Source organism: Sinohyriopsis cumingii, unplaced genomic scaffold (genome assembly GCF_028554795.1).
Source record: "Sinohyriopsis cumingii isolate HCF-2022 unplaced genomic scaffold, ASM2855479v2 utg002481l, whole genome shotgun sequence".
Classification (NCBI taxonomy): domain Eukaryota; kingdom Metazoa; phylum Mollusca; class Bivalvia; order Unionida; family Unionidae; genus Sinohyriopsis; species Sinohyriopsis cumingii.
Window position 1 is genome coordinate 204,784 of NW_028316225.1, and position 24,716 is coordinate 229,499.

Sequence of the window (24,716 nt, forward strand, 5' to 3'; positions counted from 1 at the left end):
TAATTATATGTATTTCTTTTTTAGGCTGCGAATCATCCTATGATTTCTCAGGAGTGCACTTGTTTTCTATCTGAACTTTAAATAATTTTCTCAAGTTCATTATTTGTTGAAGTGTGTTTTATATTCACTGCTTTTTCCCAATTATACTAATAGTGTAGCTAGTAAATCGTTGGCTTCAATATCAACACTTTTTATGGATAGTCTCTATAATCTCAGCATGATGTCTTTAACTGTATCAGCTAAAATGTCAGCACGATGTCTGTAACAGTATCAGCTATAATGTCAGCATGATGTCTGTAACTGTATCAGCTATAATGTCAGCATGATGTCTGTAACAGTATCATCTATAATGTCAGCATGATGTCTGTAACTGTATCATCTATAATGTCAGGACGATGTCTGTAACTGTATCATCTATAATGTCAGCATGATGTCTGTAACTGTATCATCTATAATGTCAGGACGATGTCTGTAACTGTATCATCTATAATGTCAGCATGATGTCTGTAACTGTATCAGCTATAATGTCAGCATGATGTCTGTAACTGTATCTGCTATAATGTCAGCACGATGTCTGTAACTGTATCAACTATAATGTCAGCACGATGTCTGTAACTGTATCATCTATAATGTCAGCATGATGTCTGTAACAGTATCAGCTATAATGTCAGCATGATGTCTGTAACTGTATCAGCTAAAATGTCAGCAAGATGTCTGTAACTGTATCAGCTATAATGTCAGCATGATGTCTGCAACTGTATCAGCTATAAAGTCAGCATGATGTCTGTAACTGTATCAGCTATAATGTCAGCATGATGTCTGTAACAGTATCAGCTATAATGTCAGCATGATGTCTGTAACTGTATCAGCTAAAATGTCAGCAAGATGTCTGTATCTGTATCAGCTATAATGTCAGCATGATGTCTGCAACTGTATCAGCTATAAAGTCAGCATGATGTCTGTAACAGTATCAGCTATATGTCTGCATGATGTCTGTATCTGTATCTGCTATAATGTCAGCACGATGTCTGTAACTGTATCAACTATAATGTCAGCACGATGTCTGTAACTGTATAAGCTATAATGTCAGCATGATGTCTTTAACTGTATCAGCTATAATGTCAGCACGATGTCTGTAACTGTATCAGCTATAATGTCAGCACGATGTCTGTAACTGTATCAGCTAAAATGTCAGCAAGATGTCTGTATCTATATCAGCTATAATGTCAGCATGATGTCTTTAACTGTATCAGCTATAATGTCAGCAAGCTGTCTGTATCTATATCAGCTATAATGTCAGCATGATGTCTTTAACTGTATCAGCTATAATGTCAGCAAGCTGTCGGTATCTATATCAGCTATAATGTCAGCACGATGTCTTTAACTGTATCAACTATAATGTCAGCACGATGTCTGTAACTGTGTGATACTTCTCTAATATATCAGTTAGTTACACTTTTGATTGTTTTTCACTAAGATTTTAACTAAACTCATAGATTTATGTACTTATATCATTCATATGAAGGTAACTTGTGTGTATTTATATCATTCATATGAAGGTAACTCATGTATGTATTTATATCATTCATATGAAGGTAACTAATGTGTATTTATATCATTCTTATGAAGATAACTCGTGTGTATTTATATCATTCATATGAAGGTAACTCATGTGTATGTATTTATATCATTCCTATGAAGGTAACTCACGTATGTATTTATATCATTCATATGAAGGTAACTCGTGTGTATTTATATCATTCCTATGAAGGTGACTCATGTATGTATTTATATCATTCATATGAAGGTAACTCATGTATGTATTTATATCATTCATATGAAGGTAACTCGTGTGTATTTATATCATTCCTATGAAGGTGACTCATGTATGTATTTATATCATTCATATGAAGGTAACTCATGTATGTATTTATATCATTCATATGAAGGTAACTCGTGTGTATTTATATCATTCATATGAAGGTAACTCATGTATGTATTTATATCATTCATATGAAGGTAACTAATGTGTATTTATATCATTCATATGAAGGTAACTAATGTGTATTTATATCATTCTTATGAAGGTAACTCATGTGTATTTATATCATTCATATGAAGGTAACTCATGTATTTATATCATTCATATGAAGGTAACTCATGTATGTATTTATATCATTCATATGAAGGTAACTCATGTATGTATTTATATCATTCATATGAAGGTAACTCGTGTATGTATTTATATCATTCATATGAAGGTAACTCATGTATGTATTTATATCATTCATATGAAGGTAACTAATGTGTATTTATATCATTCATATGAAGGTAACTCATGTATGTATTTATATCATTCATATGAAGGTAACTCGTGTATGTATTTATATCATTCATATGAAGGTAACTCATGTATGTATTTATATCATTCTTATGAAGGTAACTCGTGTGTATGTATTTATATCATTCATATGAAGGTAACTCATGTATGTATTTATATCATTCATATGAAGGTATTTCATGTTTTTGTAGTTATATCACTGATATGATGGTAACTCATGTTTATGTAGTTATATCATTGATATGAACGTAGCGCATGGTTATGTATTTTTATTATTCAGATGAAGGTAAATCGTAACTCTAATTAGTATGATTCTGGGGAGAATTTTTTTTTTCTTCATGGGATTACAAATTCTTCTCAAGTCCATATCTTCATATAAATATAAATCACTGTAGTACATATCTGAAATGAACTAACTTTGATATAAATCACTGTAGTACATATCTGAAATGAAATAACTTTGATATAAATCACTGTAGTACATATCTGAAATGAACTAACTTTGATATAAATCACTGTAGTACATATCTGAAATGAACTAACTTTGATATAAATCACTGTAGTACATATCTGAAATGAACTAACTTTGATACTGATCCTCAACTTTTGTGCACTATAAAAAAACATTCATCATATATTGTCTTAGAAGTAGTCCAATACCTTATTTCTCTAGGTGGGTAATTATATATTAATAATTACAGTAATAATAGTAATACAACTACAGCAATAATAAAAACAATAACCAATAAAAACAATAAATTACAATATTAACAATAACAACATTAATGAAAACAATAATAAAAAAGGGTTTCATGGAATACTCACTCTAGTACCAACTATGCTACAATGTATATACAACTTTCAAACAATTTTAATACCAAAGTTTAACACAAATCTTAAAATGATTGACAATGTTTCAGATAAAACTATTGCTAATGCAGAAGTATTGTGTATTTCTCATTATCTGATAACATGTCTGGGACAGAAGTCAAACTTACAGGGGCTTGGCTGGCCAGTGGTCAGAGTCATATCTCATGTAGCTTGGAACTGGTGGTGGTGACCCAAGGCTACGGAATTGAGGTTTCCAGTGTTTCATGGGATACACACCAGACTCGTGCGGCTTCCAGACAATGACAGCAACCACTAAGAGCAAGACAAGAGCTCCACAGAAAGCGATCAATCCTGGAAAGAAAAGAAAATACTGCAATTATCTTATTTTACCAAACTCATAATTTGCTAAATGTATTACAGGTTTTTCGGCACAAATTCTCACCAAGTTTAATATTAAAACTGTTCAGTTACTGCCAGCAATGACAAATAATAATGTACAGAAATATAAGGCAAACAGAGGTGTATCTCTTGTTGCTAAGGCACAGAGAGGTGTGTCTCTTGGTGCATAGGCTGCAAAGTACAGCAATCCACTAAACATTGCTGTAAAAAGTTTAAAGTTGTTTCTGATCTAGATAACATTGATATAAACCTATGCAACAGATTTGATTTAAATTAATCAGGAGTTTTTGCAAGTGCAGAGAAATGGAAAATGGGTCTCTCTATGTTAAAATTTTGACAGGGGCATAACATGTCAATATTCGTGAGTTTAAAAAAATGAACTCAACTTGTATTTTACTGACATTATTCTGTGGACAAATTTAAATATTAATTCAAACAGAACAATAGCATGCATGCACACATATAGAAATAGACATACATGTGTGCAGAAATATACATATGTATGCATGTAGAAATAGACATATATGTATGCATGTAGAAATAGACATATATATGCATGTAGAAATAAACATATATGTATGCATGTAGAAATAAACATATTTATGCATGTAGAAATAGACATATATGTATGCATGCAGAAATAGACATACATGTAATCATGTAGAGACAGACATGTGTATGCATGTAGAAATAGACATATATGTATGCATGTAGAAATAGGCATATATGTATGCATTTAGAAATAGACATGTATGTATGTATGTAGAAATAGACATATATGTATGCATATAGAAATAGATATATATGTATGCAAATGCTTACAGACAAGGGTACCACCCCCCAATCTCAACTCTATATAAAGTGCTATTAAACATAATACACATTATAAAACAAAACTCACCAATGATGAGTCCCCAGTCAGGGGCCTGATTAGAGACACTGCTCTTGTTAAATCCCATTGAGTAAAGACTGCTAACTGTCTGGGACTGAACTTGTGAGACACTGCTATCGCATGTGCTCCCCGATGACATGACACGGATCAACATCTCACTGAAAGTTATTAATAAAACAAAACTTTCAGCACAGATTAACAGTCAACACTGGTTAGAATTTTCAGCAGAGATTAACACTGTTGGTTTAGATTAACACTGTCAGCAAAGATTACAGTTTCAGATTAATGATGCTGGCTCAGATTAACACTAACAGATTAGTTCAGCACCAATTAAAATTATCAGCACAGATTAACACTGACAGATTAATTCAGCACCAATTAAAATCATCAGCACAGATTAACACTGACAGCACATATTACATATTTTGTGAACAGAAATACTGTGAATTCATCTATTTATGTGGACATAAATTTTCACAGTTTTGCAAGAAATTTCATTTTCATTGGTACTTAAAATCATGGAATGGGGATGTGATCCTATCTTCTACAGATTTTTACAGAATCTCAGTGCAGTAGTGACTATATAATGCCTACACAGAAAGATAACTGCAGCCACATTTGACAGCAGACAGACATTATTTTACATAAAAAGGCTTTTGTGCCAGGAGGCTCTCCTGAATGTTCTAAATTCTGTTGAGAAGTTTTTCTGATGGTATTATCTTTAAAGATATACATTTTGGTAAGAGGAAAGACCTTAATGATTGATTGACATCCAGGATGCTATCAAATTAGGAAAATTTCTCTCAAGCATTTATTGAGAATATATCATTTAAAAGTTTACTTTTCATAATGGTGGCCATATTTGATGACAGATTGGCATCATTTGTATAAACATGAAAGTCATCCATGCCAGGATGCTTTGTTTTAAAAGTGTTTAAATTCTATTTTGCAGTTTCTAAAATACTGCTTATGGGTTTTCTATTTTTTATTTACTAATGGTGGCTATATTTAATGGCATATTATCAACATTAGAGCAAAACCAAAAGCTCTCTAAGGTATTTCTGTCAAAATATGAGCAAATTCTTAAGAGCAGTTCTTGAGATGTTGTTTTCAGATTTTTCTACTTTTGGTAATAGTGGTCACATTTGATGGTGCAAAAGCATAATTAGTAAAACAAACTGAAAATCCCTAATCCAAGGATAATCTGCCAAAACTGGTCCAACTGTGTTGATCAGATTTAAGATAAAATTTTAAAAAAACTTATAGCAGGATTTTCCTGTCAAATTTGATCAAATTATGCTGAGCAGATTTTTAGAACAAGTACTTAAAACAAGTTTTCCTATTTTTAGTAACTGGATGATTTTTAAAGACCTTCATGCCTGGATGTCAACTTCTGTCAAATTCAGCAAGCCTTTTTGGAGAAGTTGTTGGAGGTTTTTATTGTTAGTAAAAATGACCATACTGGATGATGGATTCGCATACATTCAATGATTCTGAAAATTACCACACTGAATGATGGCTTGGCATAAATTCAATGATTCTGAAAATGACCACGCTTCATGATGGATTGGCATACATTCAATGATTCTGAAAATAAACACTGGATGATGGATTGGCATACAGTCAATGATACTAAAAATAAATACACTGGATGATGGATTGGCATACATTCGATGATACTGAAAATAAACACACTGGATGATGGATTGGCATACATTCGATGATACTGAAAATAAACACACTGGATGATGGATTGGCATACATTCAATGATACTAAAAATAAACACACTGGATGATGGATTGGCATACAGTCGATGATACTAAAAAATAAACACACTGGATGATGGATTGGCATACATTCGATGATACTGAAAATAAACACACTGGATGATGGATTGGCATACATTCAATGATACCAAAAATAAACACACTGGATGATGGATTGGCATACATTCAATGATTCTGAAAATAAACACACTGGATGATGGATTGGCATTCATTCAATGATTCTGAAAATAAACACACTGGATGATGGATTGGCATTCATTCAATGATACTGAAAATAAACACACTGGATGATGGATTGGCATACATTCAATGATTCTGAAAATAAACACACTGGATGATGGATTGGCATTCATTCAATGATTCTGAAAATAAACACACTGGATGATGGATTGGCATTCATTCAATGATTCTGAAAAAAACACACTGGATGATGGATTGGCATACATTCAATGATTCTGAAAATAAACACACTGGATGATGGATTGGCATACATTCAATGATTCTGAAAATAAACACACTGGATGATGGATTGGCATACATTCAATGATTCTGAAAATAAACACACTGGATGATGGATTGGCATACATTCAATGATTCTGAAAATAAACACACTAGATGATGGATTGGCATACAGTCAATGATACTGAAAATAAACACACTTGATGATGGATTGGCATTCATTCAATGATACTGAAAATAAACACACTGGATAATGGATTGGCATTCATTTAATGATTCTGAAAATAAACACACTGGATGATGGATTGGTATACAGTCAATGATACTGAAAATAAACACACTGGATGATGGATTGGCATACAGTCAATGATACTGAAAATAAACACACCTGATGATGGATTGGCATTCATTCAATGATACTGAAAATAAACACACTGGATGATGGATTGGTAATCATTCAATGATACTGAAAATAAACACACTGGATGATGGATTGGCATACAGTTAATGATTCTGAAAATAAACACACTGGATGATGGATTGGCATACAGTCAATGATACTGAAAATAAACACACTGGATGATGGATTGGCATACAGTCAATGATACTGAAAATAAACACACTGGATGATGGATTGGTAATCATTCAATGATACTGAAAATAAACACACTGGATGATGGATTGGCATACAGTCAATGATTCTGAAAATAAACACACTGGATGATGGATTGGCTTCATTCAGTGATACTGAAAATAAACACACTGGATGATGGATTGGCATTCATTCAATGATACTGAAAATAAACACACTGGATGATGGATTGGCATACATTCAATGATACTAAAAATAAACACACTGGATGATGGATTGGCATACAGTCAATGATACTGAAAATAAACACACTGGATGATGGATTGGCATACATTCAATGATACTGAAAATAAACACACTGGACGATGGATTGGCATACAGTCAATGATACTGAAAATAAACACACTGGATGATGGATTGGCATTCATTCAATGATACTAAAAGTAAACACACTGGATGATGGATTGGCATACATTCAATGATACTGAAAATAAACACACTGGATGATGGATTGGCATTCATTCAATGATACTAAAAGTAAACACACTGGATGATGGATTGGCATACATTCAATGATACTGAAAATAAACACACTGGATGATGGATTGGCATACATTCAATGATACTGAAAATAAACACACTGGATGATGGATTGGCATCCATTCAATGATACTAAAAGTAAACACACTGGATGATGGATTGGCATACATTCAATGATACTGAAAATAAACACACTGGATGATGGATTGGCATTCATTCAATGATACTAAAAGTAAACACACTGGATGATGGATTGGCATACATTCAATGATACTGAAAATAAACACACTGGATGATGGATTGGCATACATTCAATGATACTGAAAATAAACACACTGGATGATGGATTGGCATACATTCAATGATACTGAAAATAAACACACTGGATGATGGATTGGCATACATTCAATGATACTAAAAATAAACACACTGGATGATGGATTGGCATACAGTCGATGATACTAAAAAATAAACACACTGGATGATGGATTGGCATACATTCAATGATTCTGAAAGGTTTGTTGCCAGACTGGTCCCTGCAAAAGTATGTACGTACCAGTCAACTGATTTTGAGAAGTTGAAAAACAAATGTGAGTGGATAATACACAATTAACAATGTATAGTGGATGGACCACATCATATGGTCACTTGGCATTATGTCCAGCAAAATCTTGATCCTATGTCCATCTAAAGATTGTGTCTTTTATGTAAAATATCTGACACTAGTCAGTGCTGATAAGTAGAACAAGGACTGCATGGTATTGATGAGAAACTTCTTGGTGTGGATGTTGACAATATTTTGAAATTAGGAACAGCATGTCAACTACATTAGTATAGCTCTCACAACAAAAGTTGGTCTTATTACACAGGGTTAAAGATATCTGAAAGTGAGACCAGAATACTTTACTATAATGTCTGCATGTTGCCTATCAATGAGTGTACAACTTTTTGTGGAAACAAATGTAAAAGACATTTACATGGAAAATACAAAATGAAAACGTATACTGCCTGTATTATCCCAGATGCCTCATTTTACAACAACAGCAACTCTGTTTAAGCAATCAGAGTTGCAAGAAATAGATGGAAAAATGGACTTACAAATCAAAAATGGGGACATGCCTTCTTATATGACTGAATTATTGCAAACTAATTCAACAAACTAACAGTATTCATTACTTTTAACCAGAGAGGGTATTCTTACGATTCCTGGTTCACATACGAAGAATTTCCAATACAGTTTCCAGATGCCAAGATAACGAAATCACTTCCACATAATGCCAGAATGGCTAGCTTGACAGACAGTTTTAAAAGGAAATATCTTTAAATTTAAACAAAGAGGGTGAACCTTTCTTCCTCCCAAATCATATAACTTCCTACCATTAGTGTTTCAATTGCTCTTACAATGCTAAAAATGTTGAATGTTATTTCCTTTTTTTAACTCACATTGTAATGATTTGATGTCCCATAATTATATTTCTCTATATCATACTACTAGTGTGGCATTCGTATATTGTATTTGATGTCCCATATTTATAGGTCAGTATCATATTACTAGTGATTGTATTCCTATATACTATTTGATGTCCCATAATTATATTTGTCAGTATCATACTACTAGTGGTGGTATTCCTATATTGTATTTGATATCTGTTGTTATATCAATGCTGTAGACTGTTTCTTTAGATTTATTTGTTGAATAATACAAAGGAAATTCATTATGCACTAATTGAGCCACACTCTTAAAATACAGAATTATTATTAATACTATTTTATTATGTTATTATTACTATATCATCAACATTATTATTACTGTGTGAAGCAGTATGTCTTCCTGCAAACAACTATTTCAATTTTCACATTTACGAACTTCAAAAAAACCAAAGATAAATATACGTGATGTTGTGAATAATGATGACTATGACATCACTACAGTTGTCTAAATGATAGCTGTAATATTCAAATGTAGGCATGACAAAAAGTGTAACATATTAAAATCCTGTGGGCCTGACAAAATGCAAGGATGGCTTGTAACTCACATATTAGAATCCTGTGCATCAGCAAATACATAGTTTCCACCATCTGTAAAAACGTAAGCGAAAGATGAGATGTTGGCATTTGTGTTGAGGATTAGGTCTGCAAGAGAAGTGAACGCCCCATAGTCAAAGTTCGGATTGGTGTTGAATAGGTGATCCTTCTGGTAAACTGGGTAATGACTTGATGCTCTGTCAGTGGTGTTCATCCACACTTTGAATATGAACATGTCATTGGCTTCAACACAGACAACAGGGTTGGGAACCTCATTAGATGGGACAGACGTTGCTAGGAGACGTCTTCGACCAGATGATCCTCCAGAAGAAACTAGGTTCTGTGGAGATTCTAAAAAGAAAGAAATGTAAGGGATTATTTGTTTGCATCAAGAAGGAAAGAAGTTCTAAACCTGTAATGGTTCTATGCATACGGTTTGATGGCTGCATCATAGCACTTGCAAAATTTGTTAAAATGTGAAGATAAAACTTGCAAAATTTTTCAAAAAAATTCAACCCCAACATGAAAATAAAAAGTGCTGACATTAAATACTTTAAAAGATATATAAAAGAAAAGTTAAAGTAATTTAAAAAAACTCAATTCCAGCTCTTCCAGAAATATGAAAATGTTGTCATAAGTTTGACATAACATCAATAGATGAATGGACAACTCAGCATGAGAGTCTGGACTATTCTTTACAATTAATCTACTAGGACTCTGATCCTGCCATAAATAGGCTTTATTCAGAACAAAATCTTGAGTTGTGAGTACCAGCACAGAAAATCCAATAGCAGAACATACTGGTCAAAAGATGTGATCCTCCTGTTACAGGTGGTTAGTCATCAATTGAGATTGATCCAACATTACGAGAATTACCCTTCAGCAAACTTGACACTTCTAGAAATGAAAAGTGTTTACCACTAACTCTCATTTCCAGAAAACTGATATGAAGTGCTCTCTCCTTCAGTCTCTAGCAAGTAACCAATAAACGTAATGGCAAGGGACAATAAGTGGGTTCCCCAATCATATCATATGTCTGTACTGACCATAATTGCTAGCTAGGGTTTTTCTGGAGTAATTCCTGCAGTAATCCATTGTTTGTCTTGTCAGAGACTGCATGAACTGTCTTATTTCAGTCAAGATCATAACTTGATAACCTGACTGGAAAAGGAGTACCGTTGAAAATTTATGATAATCTCCAAAGGTGGCCAAGAAGGATCAAGTACACTGCCCCATTAAGCAAGCTAAGGAGTTGCATCAAGTACACTGCCCATTAAGCAAGCTAAGGAGTTGCATCAAGTACACTGACCCATTAAGCAAGCTCAGGAAAATCCATTCTGTGGGCTCAATATATTCAACACATATCGGTGGGGAATGAATGAGGTTGAAATGGATTCAACATGTATTGGTGGGAAATTAATGAGGCTGAACTGGATTCAACATGTATAGGTATGAAATGAATGAGGTTGAAATGGATTCAACATGTATTGGTGGGAAATGAATGAGGTTGAAATGGATTTAACACATATTGGTGGGAAATGAATGAGGTTGAAATGGATTCAACATGTATCGGTGGGAAATGAATGAGGTTGAAATGGATTCAACATGTATCGGTGGGAAATGAATGAGGTTGAAATGGATTTAACACATATCGGTGGGAAATGAATGAGGTTGAAATGGATTCAACATGTATCAGTGGGAAATGAATGAGGTTCAAATGGATTCAACATGTATCGGTGGGAAATGAATGAGGTGAAATGGATTCAACATGTATCAGTGGGAAATGAGTGAGGTTCAAATGGATTCAACATGTATCTGTGGGAAATGAATAAGGTTGAAATGGATTCAACATGTATCAGTGGGAAATGAATGAAGCTGAAATGGATTTAACATGTATCAGTGGGAAATGAATGAGGCTGAAATGGCTTCAACATGTATCGGTGGGAAATGAATGAAGTTCAAATGGATTCAACATATATTGGTGGGAAATGAATGAGGTTGAAATGGATTCAACATGTATCGTTGGGGAATGAATGAGGTTGAAATGGATCAAACATTTCATACCCAGATGGGCAAAGTGCTGGGATGTGGTGAACTGTAACTTCTGCTAATTCACTGTAAGGCCAGATGAATGAGAAAGAAGAGATGGAGATGGTGCAGCTTAATTTTCCAGCATTAATCTGATCTGGGAATGTATTCAATGGAGAAAATAAAAAAAGATAAAATGCATGAAATACTGTAAAATCACTAATTTACCTGGAGTACCAATTTTCATGGATTTTGTTACTGTCTCAAAACATGAATTTAAAGACCTAACGACTTAAGGCTGAATGGAGGAATGCAAAATTGGTAAATTGTTGGTTTAGATACCACGCAAAAGGAACTTGTACAAGGATATGTCCATAGGGATGTGACAGGGTTATAACTATGTTAAGTATATGAGTCAAATCCATGGATATGACATTAGTTTTGCAAATATGACTCCTATCTTTGAAATGTATAATAAATGATAAATTAAATGCAGAATTTGACTAGCACAACTCATATACAACTGCAGTAAAAGTTGTATCCATGCAATATGTGTTCATATCTGCAACCTAAATTTGATATGCATTACAATCACTGTGCAATTGATTATTTTGTCTTCCTATCTTTGAAATTATTCATTTAGCATATTTAACAGAATAAACTAATGATTTTTTAAGTTGTAACTAACAATGGACATAATTAATCCTATAATTATAATGTCCAGTCATATTCGTCAAATTCATACAGGATAGCAGGGTATGAATTCAGTAATAATGACATAATCATCTTCCCCTCAAAATTAAGAATATATTTTTCATAATTATCATCTATTCCATTCCTGAAATAAATGGAAAAAAAAATACAGATGCAATTTTGATATAAAACAAAAAGAACTTACCTGCAAACATTATAACATATCCATAGATATGGGTCATATACACAAATTGTAACTATGTGAATGTATGAATCAGCAAATGTTAAACTGACTTAAAATTAGTCCTTTTTACCTGACTTGTCTTGCCATCTCCACTTTTAATCTTGGCACAACTAAGCATTTGTTAAATGGTTTATGTCAATAACTAGTCTGAGATTACCATTGGCCATGGTACTTGAAACAGCCTGGAGTAAAAACCCAGTGAGTTCAGCTTTCTAATGATCTCAATCACCTGCTAGCTAAGTACAGACCAAATCTCCTTCTGTAAAATTTACACATTTTCCTGATCAGATGGCATGTCCATCTTGGAAAGGGAAGTTGAAAGGAGACAGGGATTAAATAAATGAAATTTAAAAAGACCTCTGAAACAGTTTGGGTCCCATTCATAGTCAGGAAACTGGTAAATTCACACTCTTATATCATGAAGGAGTCTGGTACCAATGTAAAGTCTGTTTGCAATTCCAACGGCCCTGTCAATCACTTTATTACCTGACAATGTGGGTAATGGATTCCCATGATACATGGCCCTGTCAATAACTTTACTACTTTGGCAATGCAATGGATTCCCATGGTGCATGGCCCTGTCAATCACTCAGCCACTTTGGCAATACAATGGATTCCCATGGTGCATGGCCCTATCAATCACTCAGCCACTTTGGCAATGCAATGGATTCCCATGGTGCATGGCCCTATCAATCACTCAGCCACTTTGGCAATGCAATGGATTCCCATGGTGCATGACCCTGTCAATCACTCTATCACTTAGACAATGTGAGAGTAGCAGCATTATGTAACACTGAGATTAACAGCTTTATGTAACACTGAGAGTAGCAACATTACGTAACACTAAGAGTATCAACATTATGTAACACTGAGAGTAGCAACATTATGTAACACTAAGAGTATCAACATTATGTAACACTGAGAGTAACAACTGTATGTAACACTGAAAGCAACAACTATACCTGTGATAGCTGCTGTGTCACTGACACTTGAGAAGATTGAGGATGTGATTCTGTCATTGTACATTGTAGCTACAAATAATTTCTTCTCGCTGCCAGCATAGTTGTTTAATGGTCCTATCATATTCCCCATAGCCTGCAAATAAGGACACATGACACAATTCTTTAATTTTATACATATTTTAACTTAATATGCTGAAATGACATGTACCTGGCCATGACTGAATCAGGACAAAAGAATAGAAATCTTAAAATGGAGGTTTTAGATATATGTGGCTGTCGGTTTTTTATCATTTCAATCAGTGAACTTTAGCAGAGTCAATATATGTTACTCTTCTCCAGAAAAAAAAACATCCTTCACATACATGTACATTGTTCCTCTCTTGTTCAGGATGATTAATATTACAAATTTATTATGTTTTTTAACAAGAAAATTTTATGTAAAAAAATACATTTTCTTTTTTATCCTTTTACTGATAGGTTTTTGAATTTTCCAGATAAAAAAATAAATACACAAAATTGCTGTAAAAACCTGAAAGCAAAATTAGACTTACCTTCTTGACTGAGTTTCCACTGGAGTCTGTGACAGTCAATTCAAAAGTTCCATCTGTCTTTAGTTGTCCCTTTATAGATGGTGCTTGAAGCCGGCAGCTTGTGTTACATATGGTGTCTGGATCAATGTAAGTACTACACTGACATCTAGAATTTATAAAAACAAAAACTGATATCCCAAATTTAAATGTTTCTTTTAATTTTGTCTGATTAACTGGCCAAATCAACAAAATTAAAAGGAACAAATTCATCCAGGATATGAATTGACTGATTGAGTAGCCAACTGTCTTTATCAGGCAAATTGTGTGTCAGCTCAAAGAAATGACTTCTGAAGACAGGCTGAAGCCTGCTATAAAATCAATTAATACCTTAAATGGTCCCTGTTGTATGCAATATATGATGAAAATCAACTTATTCAAAATGGATTTAGAACCAAAACAAACAAATCCCTGAAGCCAAACAAAAGATGGATGCCAACTTAAGCCTCTTACAATATGTAACTTTTGTAACGGTAATATAAAAAGTGACAAACCTTCCAAGATCAATGTTGAAGGATCCAGATGAATCTGGGCATGCTGCAGAGCAGTCATATGTTTTTGGATTTACACACTTCCTTGTGCTGGCATGCCGTGCCTCATCTGTGGAACAGCGGTCATCAACAATCTGCTGACAATCTTCACCTCCATTTTCTTCGGATCGCTTAAAATCCACTTCATCATAATAGATGTAGCCATGTTGACATACACAATAACCATCAGAATATTGGAAGTTTCTGTATTTCCCAGTGCAAGTACAGGACCCACTGCCTGCAAGTGAGTAGGATGAACTTCCGCATGGACGACAATCTGTCTGTCCATACAGGTTCTGGTAATAGTTTGCTGGACAATCATAGCAGTCACTAGGTCCCTCAGCCCGTATTTTCTTGCCATATTTTCCTGGGCTACACAGTGTTGGCTCGTCAGATCCAAGTGGGCAATATGAACCAATAGGGCATGGATTTGTATCTCCGTGCCCAGTGCCTGCTGGGCAATAGTACCCTGCAGGACATGTCTCACATTTTGATCTATCAGTGGCATTACCATAAGTACCTGGTGGGCAAAGACGGCAGGATGCACTAATAGAATATCGTATGCCTGCATGATCTACTGCCTGGTATCCAAGGTCACATTTCAATGTCATGTTACTGCCCTTGGGGCAGTAGTATGGGTATTGACATGGTATGAAGATATCTGTGGCATTCGGACAGTAGTAGCCAGCAGGGCAAATAGGTGGAACTCCAGTGGTGCCATTGCAATAGTAGCCAGAATCGCAGTCAATTTCTTCGGAAGCACCCTCTGGGCATTTGAATTTCTCTTTGCAGGGAATGCCTTGCGTGTTGACAGTATCATTAGGACAATAGTATCCTGGTCGACAGAGTGGGCAATCAGTCCAGTTTCCTGCTCCAGGTGTATCCCTCATACGACCAGCTGGGCAAAGCTTTGGATCTTGTCCTGCTGGACAGAAGTAGCCCACTGGGCAAGCATATAGTGTGTAATCTGTCAAACCTAGGAAAAGATAAAAGTCATTCACAAATGTTGTACATGTCTTCTAACATAATCATTTTCCAATTATTTGATGAAATTTACATATACTTCAACCTCAACTGCTGTGAATAATGTTAGTTATGAATAATGCATTGCAAATTATGCTTGAATCAGGAAACTGCCTAAATCATAGTTGCCTAAAATTACACTATCATATAAGATTAATATTTCAAAGACTATGTTACAACTTTATTATTGTGCTAGATATTTGTACAATATTTAGATGTAATAACAGTATGTGAAACAAATTAAGTATGGTGAAATAACTTGTACATCTTGCATTGTAATTTCTATTCAACAATTATCAAAATAATTTTGGTATCTGTGTATCTTTTACATCAAAAAAATTGACCATGGAAATAACTTCTGTCATTGTTTAAAATTTGTTTAAAGATACATGTCGTTTATCTTGTCTGTAGACTCGATGCAGCCACGTCGTACATTGTGCCAAATTAGTTGGAATGCATGTGCTGACAGAAGACAATAACGCCACAATGTAAGTTTGATAAATTGGACTATGTTGCTATTCAAGTTCCTCAACCTACTATATTTAGTGTACTGTCTGTAAGTAACATTTGTATGTCCCTCTCTGCACTCAAGTTCACAAAATTTAAAATGTTTAGATAAAATGAAATAAAACTCTTCAGACCTGTCAGTCTCTGGCCCTCTGAGAGAGTAAAAGATAAGACCATGAATCGGGAAATCAAAGCAGTTTCAAGACATAATGGTCTTTTATTAAATTACATGTTTTTGAGAAGATTTAAAATGCTCCTTAATCTATACTCCAACTTTTAATTCTTTTTTTCCGTCAGCTTAAAAAAATGTTCAAGGTGTCTGGAAATTTTAGGTACTATTGAAATTTAAAATAAATTTAGAAAATATTGTATCTTTAAAACTGGAGGGTCTGGACACTTAGAACAATGATGGCAGGTCACACACCTAAGAATAAGATTATGAAAAATACACATTTTTCACTCAATTTACAGTAAAAATGAATATAACAATGAAATAATTTTCAAACTTGACCATGATCCCTGTTTCTTTTTTCTTTCTTAAACTAAGCAAAAAGTCCAAAAATTTTACTGTTTAACTACCATGTCAGTGAGTTTTAAAGTATATTGGTATTACATCTTAAGTTAGTATAAAGTTTGATAATGTGTACTTCTTTGTTTAGTACTGTGAATTGACAGGAAACTCAGCAATGACATTATGGTTGGAAATACTATACCTGTACTATTGCAGATATATCCTGATGGACAAGCAATACAGTCTGAGACATATGCTGCACCAGGGGTGGGCCTGTAGGTGTTCTTGGGGCAGGGAATTGTCCCATTTCCACCTTCACAATAGTAGCCAGGTTTGCATGGGGTGGGGGTGGTTGTTCCTGAAAAACAACAAATAGATTTATGAAAAGTACTGTGTGATAATGATAGGACTGATAGTTTAAAGCAGCATTCTCAACATACAAATGTAATGTGTTGCTCATTATTCAATACTTCCATTCAATATTACATACATATTTACTGCCTGTCACTATGGTTACTGTTACTAATGCAACCATTACTATGAAAACCACATGAACTTACCAGGGCCACAGATATATCCAGGTGGACATGCAGTACAGTCAGTCTTTTGCGCTGCCCCAGTCGAATTCCGGTAAGTGTTGTCTTCACATGGAATGGGCAGTGTAACACCTTCTGGACAGTAATTTCCTGTTGGACATGGACCTGCACACTCATCACCCGTTGTACATGTGCTGAAGTTGGAAGTGACAGTTGGCATGTCTCCTTTAGCCCCGGACTTACAGAAATATCCTGCAGAACAGTTGGCCTGGATTTGGCCAGCCCTGAAATGATACATTACACATATAAATTACATATATATACATTACACATATAAATTACATATATATACATTACACATATAAATTACACATAAATCATACATATAAATTATGGAAAATACTATAAATTTTAGAAAATATTGGGAATACTTTATTTACATGAGAGAAAAAAATTTCATGGACTTTATGGTTGATGCTAACCAAAAATTGTGGGGCAAACAAGAATCTTTTCTGAATTAACAAATTTAAGTCCTGCAAAACCTGTAAGTAAAGGACAGTTAAGGAATATGACAACATAGTACTATATAGACAGGTATCCTTTATATTTTGAGTAAATACTCTTGGTATGCTTTAAAGCTTGTAAAGTTGTTACTCTCTGTTAAATATAGCTGTTACTCTCAGTGTTACAAATTTTTTTACTCTCAGTGTTACATAAAGTTGTTACTCTCATTGTTACATAAAATTGTTATTCGCAGTGTTACATAATGTTGCTACTCTCAGTGTTACATAATGTTGCTACTCTGTGTTACATAATGCTGTTAATCTCAGTGTTACATAATGCTGCTACTCTCAATGTTACATAATGCTGCTACTCTCAGTGTTACATAATGCTGTTAATCTCTGTGTTACATAATGCTGCTACTCTGTGTTACATAATGCTGTTAATCTCTGTGTTACATAATGCTGTTAATCTCAGTGTTACATAATGCTGCTACTCTGTGTTACATAAAGTTGTTAAATCTCAGTGTTACATAATGCTGCTACTCTCAGTGTTACATAAAGCTGTTAATCTCAGTGTTACATAAAGTTGTTACTCTTAGTATTACATAACATGTTAACAAAATGGCATGTCATGTACTTGCCCCATGTTTAATAGTCCTGCATACAAAGCTTGTACAGTTGTTACTCTCAGTGTTAAATATAGCTGTTACTCTCAATGTTACATAAAACTGTTATTCTCAGTGTTACATAAAGTTTTTAATCTAAGTGTTACATAAAGTTTTTCTTCTCAGTATTACATAAAGGTGTTCCTCTCAGTATTACATAAAGTTGTTCCTCTCAGTATTACATAAAGTTGTTAATCTCAGTGTTACATAAAGTTTTTAATCTCAGTGTTGCATAAAGTTTTTCTTCTCAGTATTACATAAAGGTATTCCTCTCAGTATTACATAAAGTTGTTAATCTCAGTGTTATATAAAGTTGTTGCTTTCAGTGTTACATAAAATTGTTACTCTTAGTATTACATAACATGTTGACAAGATGGCACATCATGTACTTGCCCCATGCTTAATAGTCCTGCATACAAATAACTGACATCTTTGCACAGAAACTATTTTCTTCTTTCAGTATGAGTGACCTTGACCTTTGGGGTTTTTAATTTAACCTGAAGCCAAAAGGCTTCTTCTTTTTTCTAAGTGCAAACTATCCACAAAATATGGGCTAGGTCCATGATGTAGAACTAATGTTATTGTGTGAAAACCATCTTTCATGCTTCCATCAGCAATTTTGACCTTTAATCTATTGACCAAATCAGTTATGAAATCAAAGCTTAGTGAACCTGGGATGTAATGGGACCATGTAAAAAATGGCGATTGTCCACTGAGTAGTTAACTTTCAAAACAAGCTGGACTTTACAAATCTACCTGAATCATGCTCCAAGACTGTCAAATCTGCATGTGTTAGGTCATGTCCATTATAAGCAACTGTTGACCGAAAACAATTTTCTTTACCAAAAACCACTGTTGTCCACTTTAGATAGGTAAACACTATAGAAGCATTTCATTTAGAATCCCCAATCTGGCTGCTTTGAACGGGTGTCCATTATATGGAGGTATCCATAAAATGGGATAAAGTGTTGCTTCTAGAAATTTTCAAAAATAGTGACAACTCCTTCACTGAAAAAAGAGAACCAAACCTGCAAACAGTGGGGCCAAATAGTTTTTTAAAATAAAAAATCTAATAAAATTGCTCAATACTCAGTATATATCTCTATAATATTATACCATGTCACACATTTACTTACAAACATAACATTATCTAAGTTGTCAGTTATTCATCTTTCAATGGTAAAAGTTTGGTAATTTGTACAGCCTGTTGTGAATACATTACAATACTCTCCCTCTTATACAGCCACCCCTTTTACACTGGGCAAGTGGCCATATAAGACAGGTGGCCTTTCCTGAGGGGGACTATATTTGTGACAAGTATATGTATATGTAGTAAGAAAGCTACATGTAATTTCAAAGCATTTATTATCTTTATTTAAAAGTAATATTATTTATTGAAAGGTTCTCCTTAAGTATAAGTGTATTTCAAGTCAACATACATTAATAGTTCTTGATTTCTAGGCATAAGATGCAATTGGCCCTGCGCATTCAAAACATCTTTAAAATCTGGGCACAAACATCGCTTGCCATTTGGAATCTTTAAATTTACTCCATATTCACTACTGCAGAATATTCTCCTTAACAGTTACTGTGCTGTTTATTTGAATCTTTAAATTTTTCGGCAAGCACTCTGAAACTCCCTCTAATGTTGTTGAGTCCAATAACTTTTGTTTTTTTCTTCTAAATTAATTTCCATGTTGCTAATTGTACAATACTGCAATTTAATGATAACGACAAAAAATTTTGTAGAGTAGTTGAAATGCCTTGTTTTTGAAGGAAGTGATACATGTACTGTCATGTGATTTTCAGTCTTTGTCTGGTACCCTTTTTTGTTCAAGGATAATTTCTCTTTGTGTGTGAATCCACAAAATCTATATTTAGCCCATGTTGACCATGTAATGATCTTGACAATTACGTCCAGTCATAATGATCAAAGAGAAAACCTCAATAGCTGTTCGAATGCCAAAATGCTATCACAACATTGTCGAGCCCATTTCCTGTAAATGTTGGTGTCCCTAGATAATGATAACCATAGTGGTATATGTTATAATGTACTTTAGTCAACATTTACTTCAGTATTGAAAACTTGACACCATGAAACATACATTGGTAGAGATAATCAGATTACTTATCTTATTGTATGAATTAAATACTGCTTCTGGACACGTATTAAAACAAAGTTTGGCCATTTGTGAGGCATAAATTTCACATTTTTGGTCTAAGATGATGGCCACTTGCCAAGTCAGAGGGATGGCCGCCCATGACAGGTACTTTTGTACACAAACTTGTCAGTGCGAAGAAAACTGGCCTTGTAGAGGTGTCCACTGGTGAGGGGGATCACTGTATTCTTGTTTTACTTGGCAAACATCAATCCTTTATTATTGTTTGAAAGGAATGGTCATTTCTCAAACCATTTGCTTGAAACATGTGAGCATATTTAATTTTTGTTTCAATCCCAGATGATGAATAATCACAACCTTCTTCCCCAGTCTAAGATTCAGATGCCTGATTTGACCATAAATAACTGCCATTCACATATCCAGATGCCTGATTTAGCCATAAATAACTGCCATCCTCAGGAGGAGATGGAATTTTGATCTTTTTAGAAATTGTTCTTTGTGATGTCTTCCAGAACAAACGCAAAATTGACTTTAGATTCTTACAAATGTTTCTACTTGAAAACTACAGGCTTAATCATGAGTGTGTGACACAAATAGACTTTGTCTGTCTTATCAAATCAGATTGCTGGATTATGGACACCCAACTATAAGCTCTACATATTCTAAAGGACAATTCTGCAAGAGTTTGTTGTACTAGGGTTGTATGTATAGAGTTTGTTGTACTAGGGTTGTATAAAGCTTGTTGTGCTAGGGTTGTATAGAGTTTGTTGTACTAGGGTTCTAGAGTTTGTTGTACTAGGGTTCTATAGAGTTTGTTGTACTAGGGTTCTATAGAGTTTGTTGTACTAGGGTTGTATGTATAAAGTTTGTTGTACTAGGGTTGTATAGAGTTTGTTGTACTAGGGTGGTATAGAGTTTGTTGTACTAGGGTTGTTTAGAGTTTGTTGTTATGGGTTGTATAGAGTTTGTTGTACTAGGGTTCTATAGAGTTTGTTGTACTAGGGTTGTATGTATAGAGTTTGTTGTACTAGGGCTGTATAGAGTTTGTTGTACTAGGGTGGTATAGAGTTTGTTGTACTAGGGTTGTATGTATAGAGTTTGTTGTACTAGGGTTGTTTGGAGTTTGTTGTACTAGGGTTGTATAGAGTTTGTTGTACTAGGGTTGTATGTATAGAGTTTGTTGTACTAGGGCTGTATAGAGTGTGTTGTACTAGTGTATTATAGAGTTTGTTGTACTAGGGTTGTATGTATAGAGTTTGTTGTGCTAGGGTTGTATGTATAGAGTTTGTTGTACTAGGGTTGTATAGAGTTTGTTGTAATAGGGTTGTATAGAGTTTCAGGAAACATTAACACAATTCTGGCTAAATGATGATAAGTAAGTTTAGATTCCCCCAGAAAGACTGGCAAAAACAATGATATACAGACCTGCCTACTTGAGTGGAATGAAAATCAGGATGTCAAAGGAAAAGAAATTGTGATTTGGAGAAAGAAATCAGGATCAGTTTTTGCAACTATATACTATATGCTCCCTAATTAACACCCCCTCCCCTTTTTTAAAACAGAATTTTTTTTGCAGAAGGTCATTGGGGTTGGTATTACAATTTTCAATTGATCAGGCTACCCAGAAAATATTTTTATCTATTGATCATTTTAATGGTGCTGATATTTGCAGTGACTGAATTCAGTGGTTGCACAGTATTCCTCATTGAATTTCTGCATCACTTTTGCTCTCTTTGCAGTCATCATGAATCAAAAGGTATTTATATTTTAAAAAATTGGCATTCTTAAAAACCATGAATTTGGGTAAAAACTCAGAAAATAAGGATTTTTGGATTTTTTTATTAAAAAAAGCCAGAATGATCCAGAGTAAATTGGGGATAAGTGGCAGGTCTGGAGAGTCAACAGAAATTAAATCCTCAAATATACAAAGTCCAATTTCTCAGATATAAACCACACTCTATAAAAGGCTAAAACAAAACCTTCTCAGCATCATCACAAGTCATGAACCAGGACAAATAAGTTGCCTTCAACAGTTATCTCTTGCCACATTGGGCCTATAGTACATCCATGAGTCCGCAGGGGGATTAATACAAGAATCCCATTTTATGTGACATCAAATTATATCAACATGTTCTAACAAGACAATATCAAATAATACATAAAAATGTACATTTGGAGCAGTGAAACCAAACTGTAAATGATTATCAACCACCAAGAACTTAGTTCATGCAGTACATTTTGTAGCAAGAAAAGAATTTTTGTAATACTGATTTTGTGAGATCCATGACCAAAATCAGAGGCATACTAAAAAAGATGACAGCATCCAATTGGTGGCCCAAATTTTTGCTTCTCTTTTTTTCTAATCTGAGTCTCCACCAGAACCAACACAACCCATTTTTTCTACATTAATAACATACCTGCAATAAACTCCTGCTTCACAAGGGAGACAATCACTGGCTGACTGCAGCTTGGTAGTGTTAAACTGCGTGTATGTCCCATTGGGACAGAGAATGGGAGTCTTGGTACCTGGAAAATAGAAATATGTTGGATTAGTAAATCTGTATTCAATTACTCAAAGAATGTACAAATAACTGGTATGGTATTACCTCCATTAAGACAATTATTTTCATTACTTCCAAAATTCTTTTTAAAAAATGAAAATCTTGTTCTTATTTCAAAATAGCAATTTTTTCATACAACAAATACTTTTCAAGAGAGCAAGTAGATTTTCAATATTGGGAAAGTTTTTGGCTATTTTGAAAAGATAATTTGGAAATAATGAAAATAATAAACTCCTGTAAACTGGAGCAAATAAACTGTAAGAAAAGATGAAGAAGCATCTGATAAGACTAAATGTAAAATAGTAGAGAAAGGGTTCCGAGATTTTGCTTTTTAAAATTAGTAACAACAGAGACATATATTTCCTAACTTGGGGTAATATGAAAAATAGCCTGAACTTTTGTAAAATGATAGCAAAAAAGGGTTTTTGAAAATGTTTATAAACTGGAATTGATGTTTACACAATGAATGGATTAAAGCCAGTACGCTAGGAGATTCCAAGCTGTATGGTCAGTGACATGTCAATGTTTACTATAATAAGATCCATTTCATCACACATGAGCACTACATTTCTATAAACTGTAGCTTAGCCAATTAGACATGTGGGCTGTTTTTCCTGCAAAGGCCCAGCAGACAGCAGTTAAATTAATACAAGTTGAGAATGTATGTATTTTATTTGCTTATTCTCTGCCATCCCAGTGACTGCCTGCAGTTCTATAACATTTGTCTCACCCTCCACCCATGCTTTTACGTTAACATCTTATATGCATATTTACTTCTCTAAGTCAACCTGACCCCTCACACTGACAGTCTACATTCACTTCACTTTCTCTACAGGCATTTATGGCTGTTGCATTTTTAGGCATCTTATCCCCCAGGCAGATCCACAGGTCCCCCAGGCAGATCCACAGCATTGGCATTATGTCCCCAATTCACTCAACCGATTAATTTCCAATAAATTTTCTCAAAATATTTCATTATGAAGACTTCACCTCAAACATCAACGATTGTGTAATGTCGGTCAGTTTATACATGGGTACTATATGAACTGTTGAAGCTATTTAGTTAATGTCCTAGTTTGCAGGATGGTTCTCCATGAATTCATCCATGTATATACTTCTGTAACTACTGTTATTCAAATAATGGTTTTAATTCAAAGTTCATCTGTCCATCATTCCATATAGTTTTATAATGTTATAAAGATGACAACAATTACAGGTGTAAACAGGTGAGTTTATGGGTATCTAATGCTGATTTACAATATATACTTGCTTACTGATATAAGTTGAGCCCAACTATAACCAACTTAGACCCTGATCTGCCATCACATAAAGTGCTAGCATACTAGGGTCTATGTTGTTTGTTTTACTGATTACTTCTA

At 34.2% G+C, this 24,716-nt stretch overlaps 1 protein-coding gene across 1 annotated transcript in view; it reads right to left on the reverse strand.

The window, feature by feature from the left end:
- LOC149770287 (uncharacterized) overlaps nucleotides 1-24,255 on the reverse strand; it is a 94,642-nt gene extending 70,387 nt beyond the window's left edge. Inside the window, exons 1-10 of the mRNA XM_089949250.1 lie at nucleotides 24,138-24,255; nucleotides 23,194-23,302; nucleotides 17,513-17,772; nucleotides 17,155-17,310; nucleotides 14,876-15,887; nucleotides 14,346-14,490; nucleotides 13,795-13,927; nucleotides 9,879-10,218; nucleotides 4,473-4,621; nucleotides 3,340-3,523 (exon numbers count right to left, since the gene is read on the reverse strand). Coding sequence (XP_089805376.1) covers nucleotides 3,340-3,523; nucleotides 4,473-4,621; nucleotides 9,879-10,218; nucleotides 13,795-13,927; nucleotides 14,346-14,490; nucleotides 14,876-15,887; nucleotides 17,155-17,310; nucleotides 17,513-17,772; nucleotides 23,194-23,302; nucleotides 24,138-24,255 — 2,606 coding nt within the window. The remainder of the gene's footprint in view (nucleotides 1-3,339; nucleotides 3,524-4,472; nucleotides 4,622-9,878; nucleotides 10,219-13,794; nucleotides 13,928-14,345; nucleotides 14,491-14,875; nucleotides 15,888-17,154; nucleotides 17,311-17,512; nucleotides 17,773-23,193; nucleotides 23,303-24,137) is intronic.
- Between the last annotated feature and the right edge of the window lie 461 nt (nucleotides 24,256-24,716).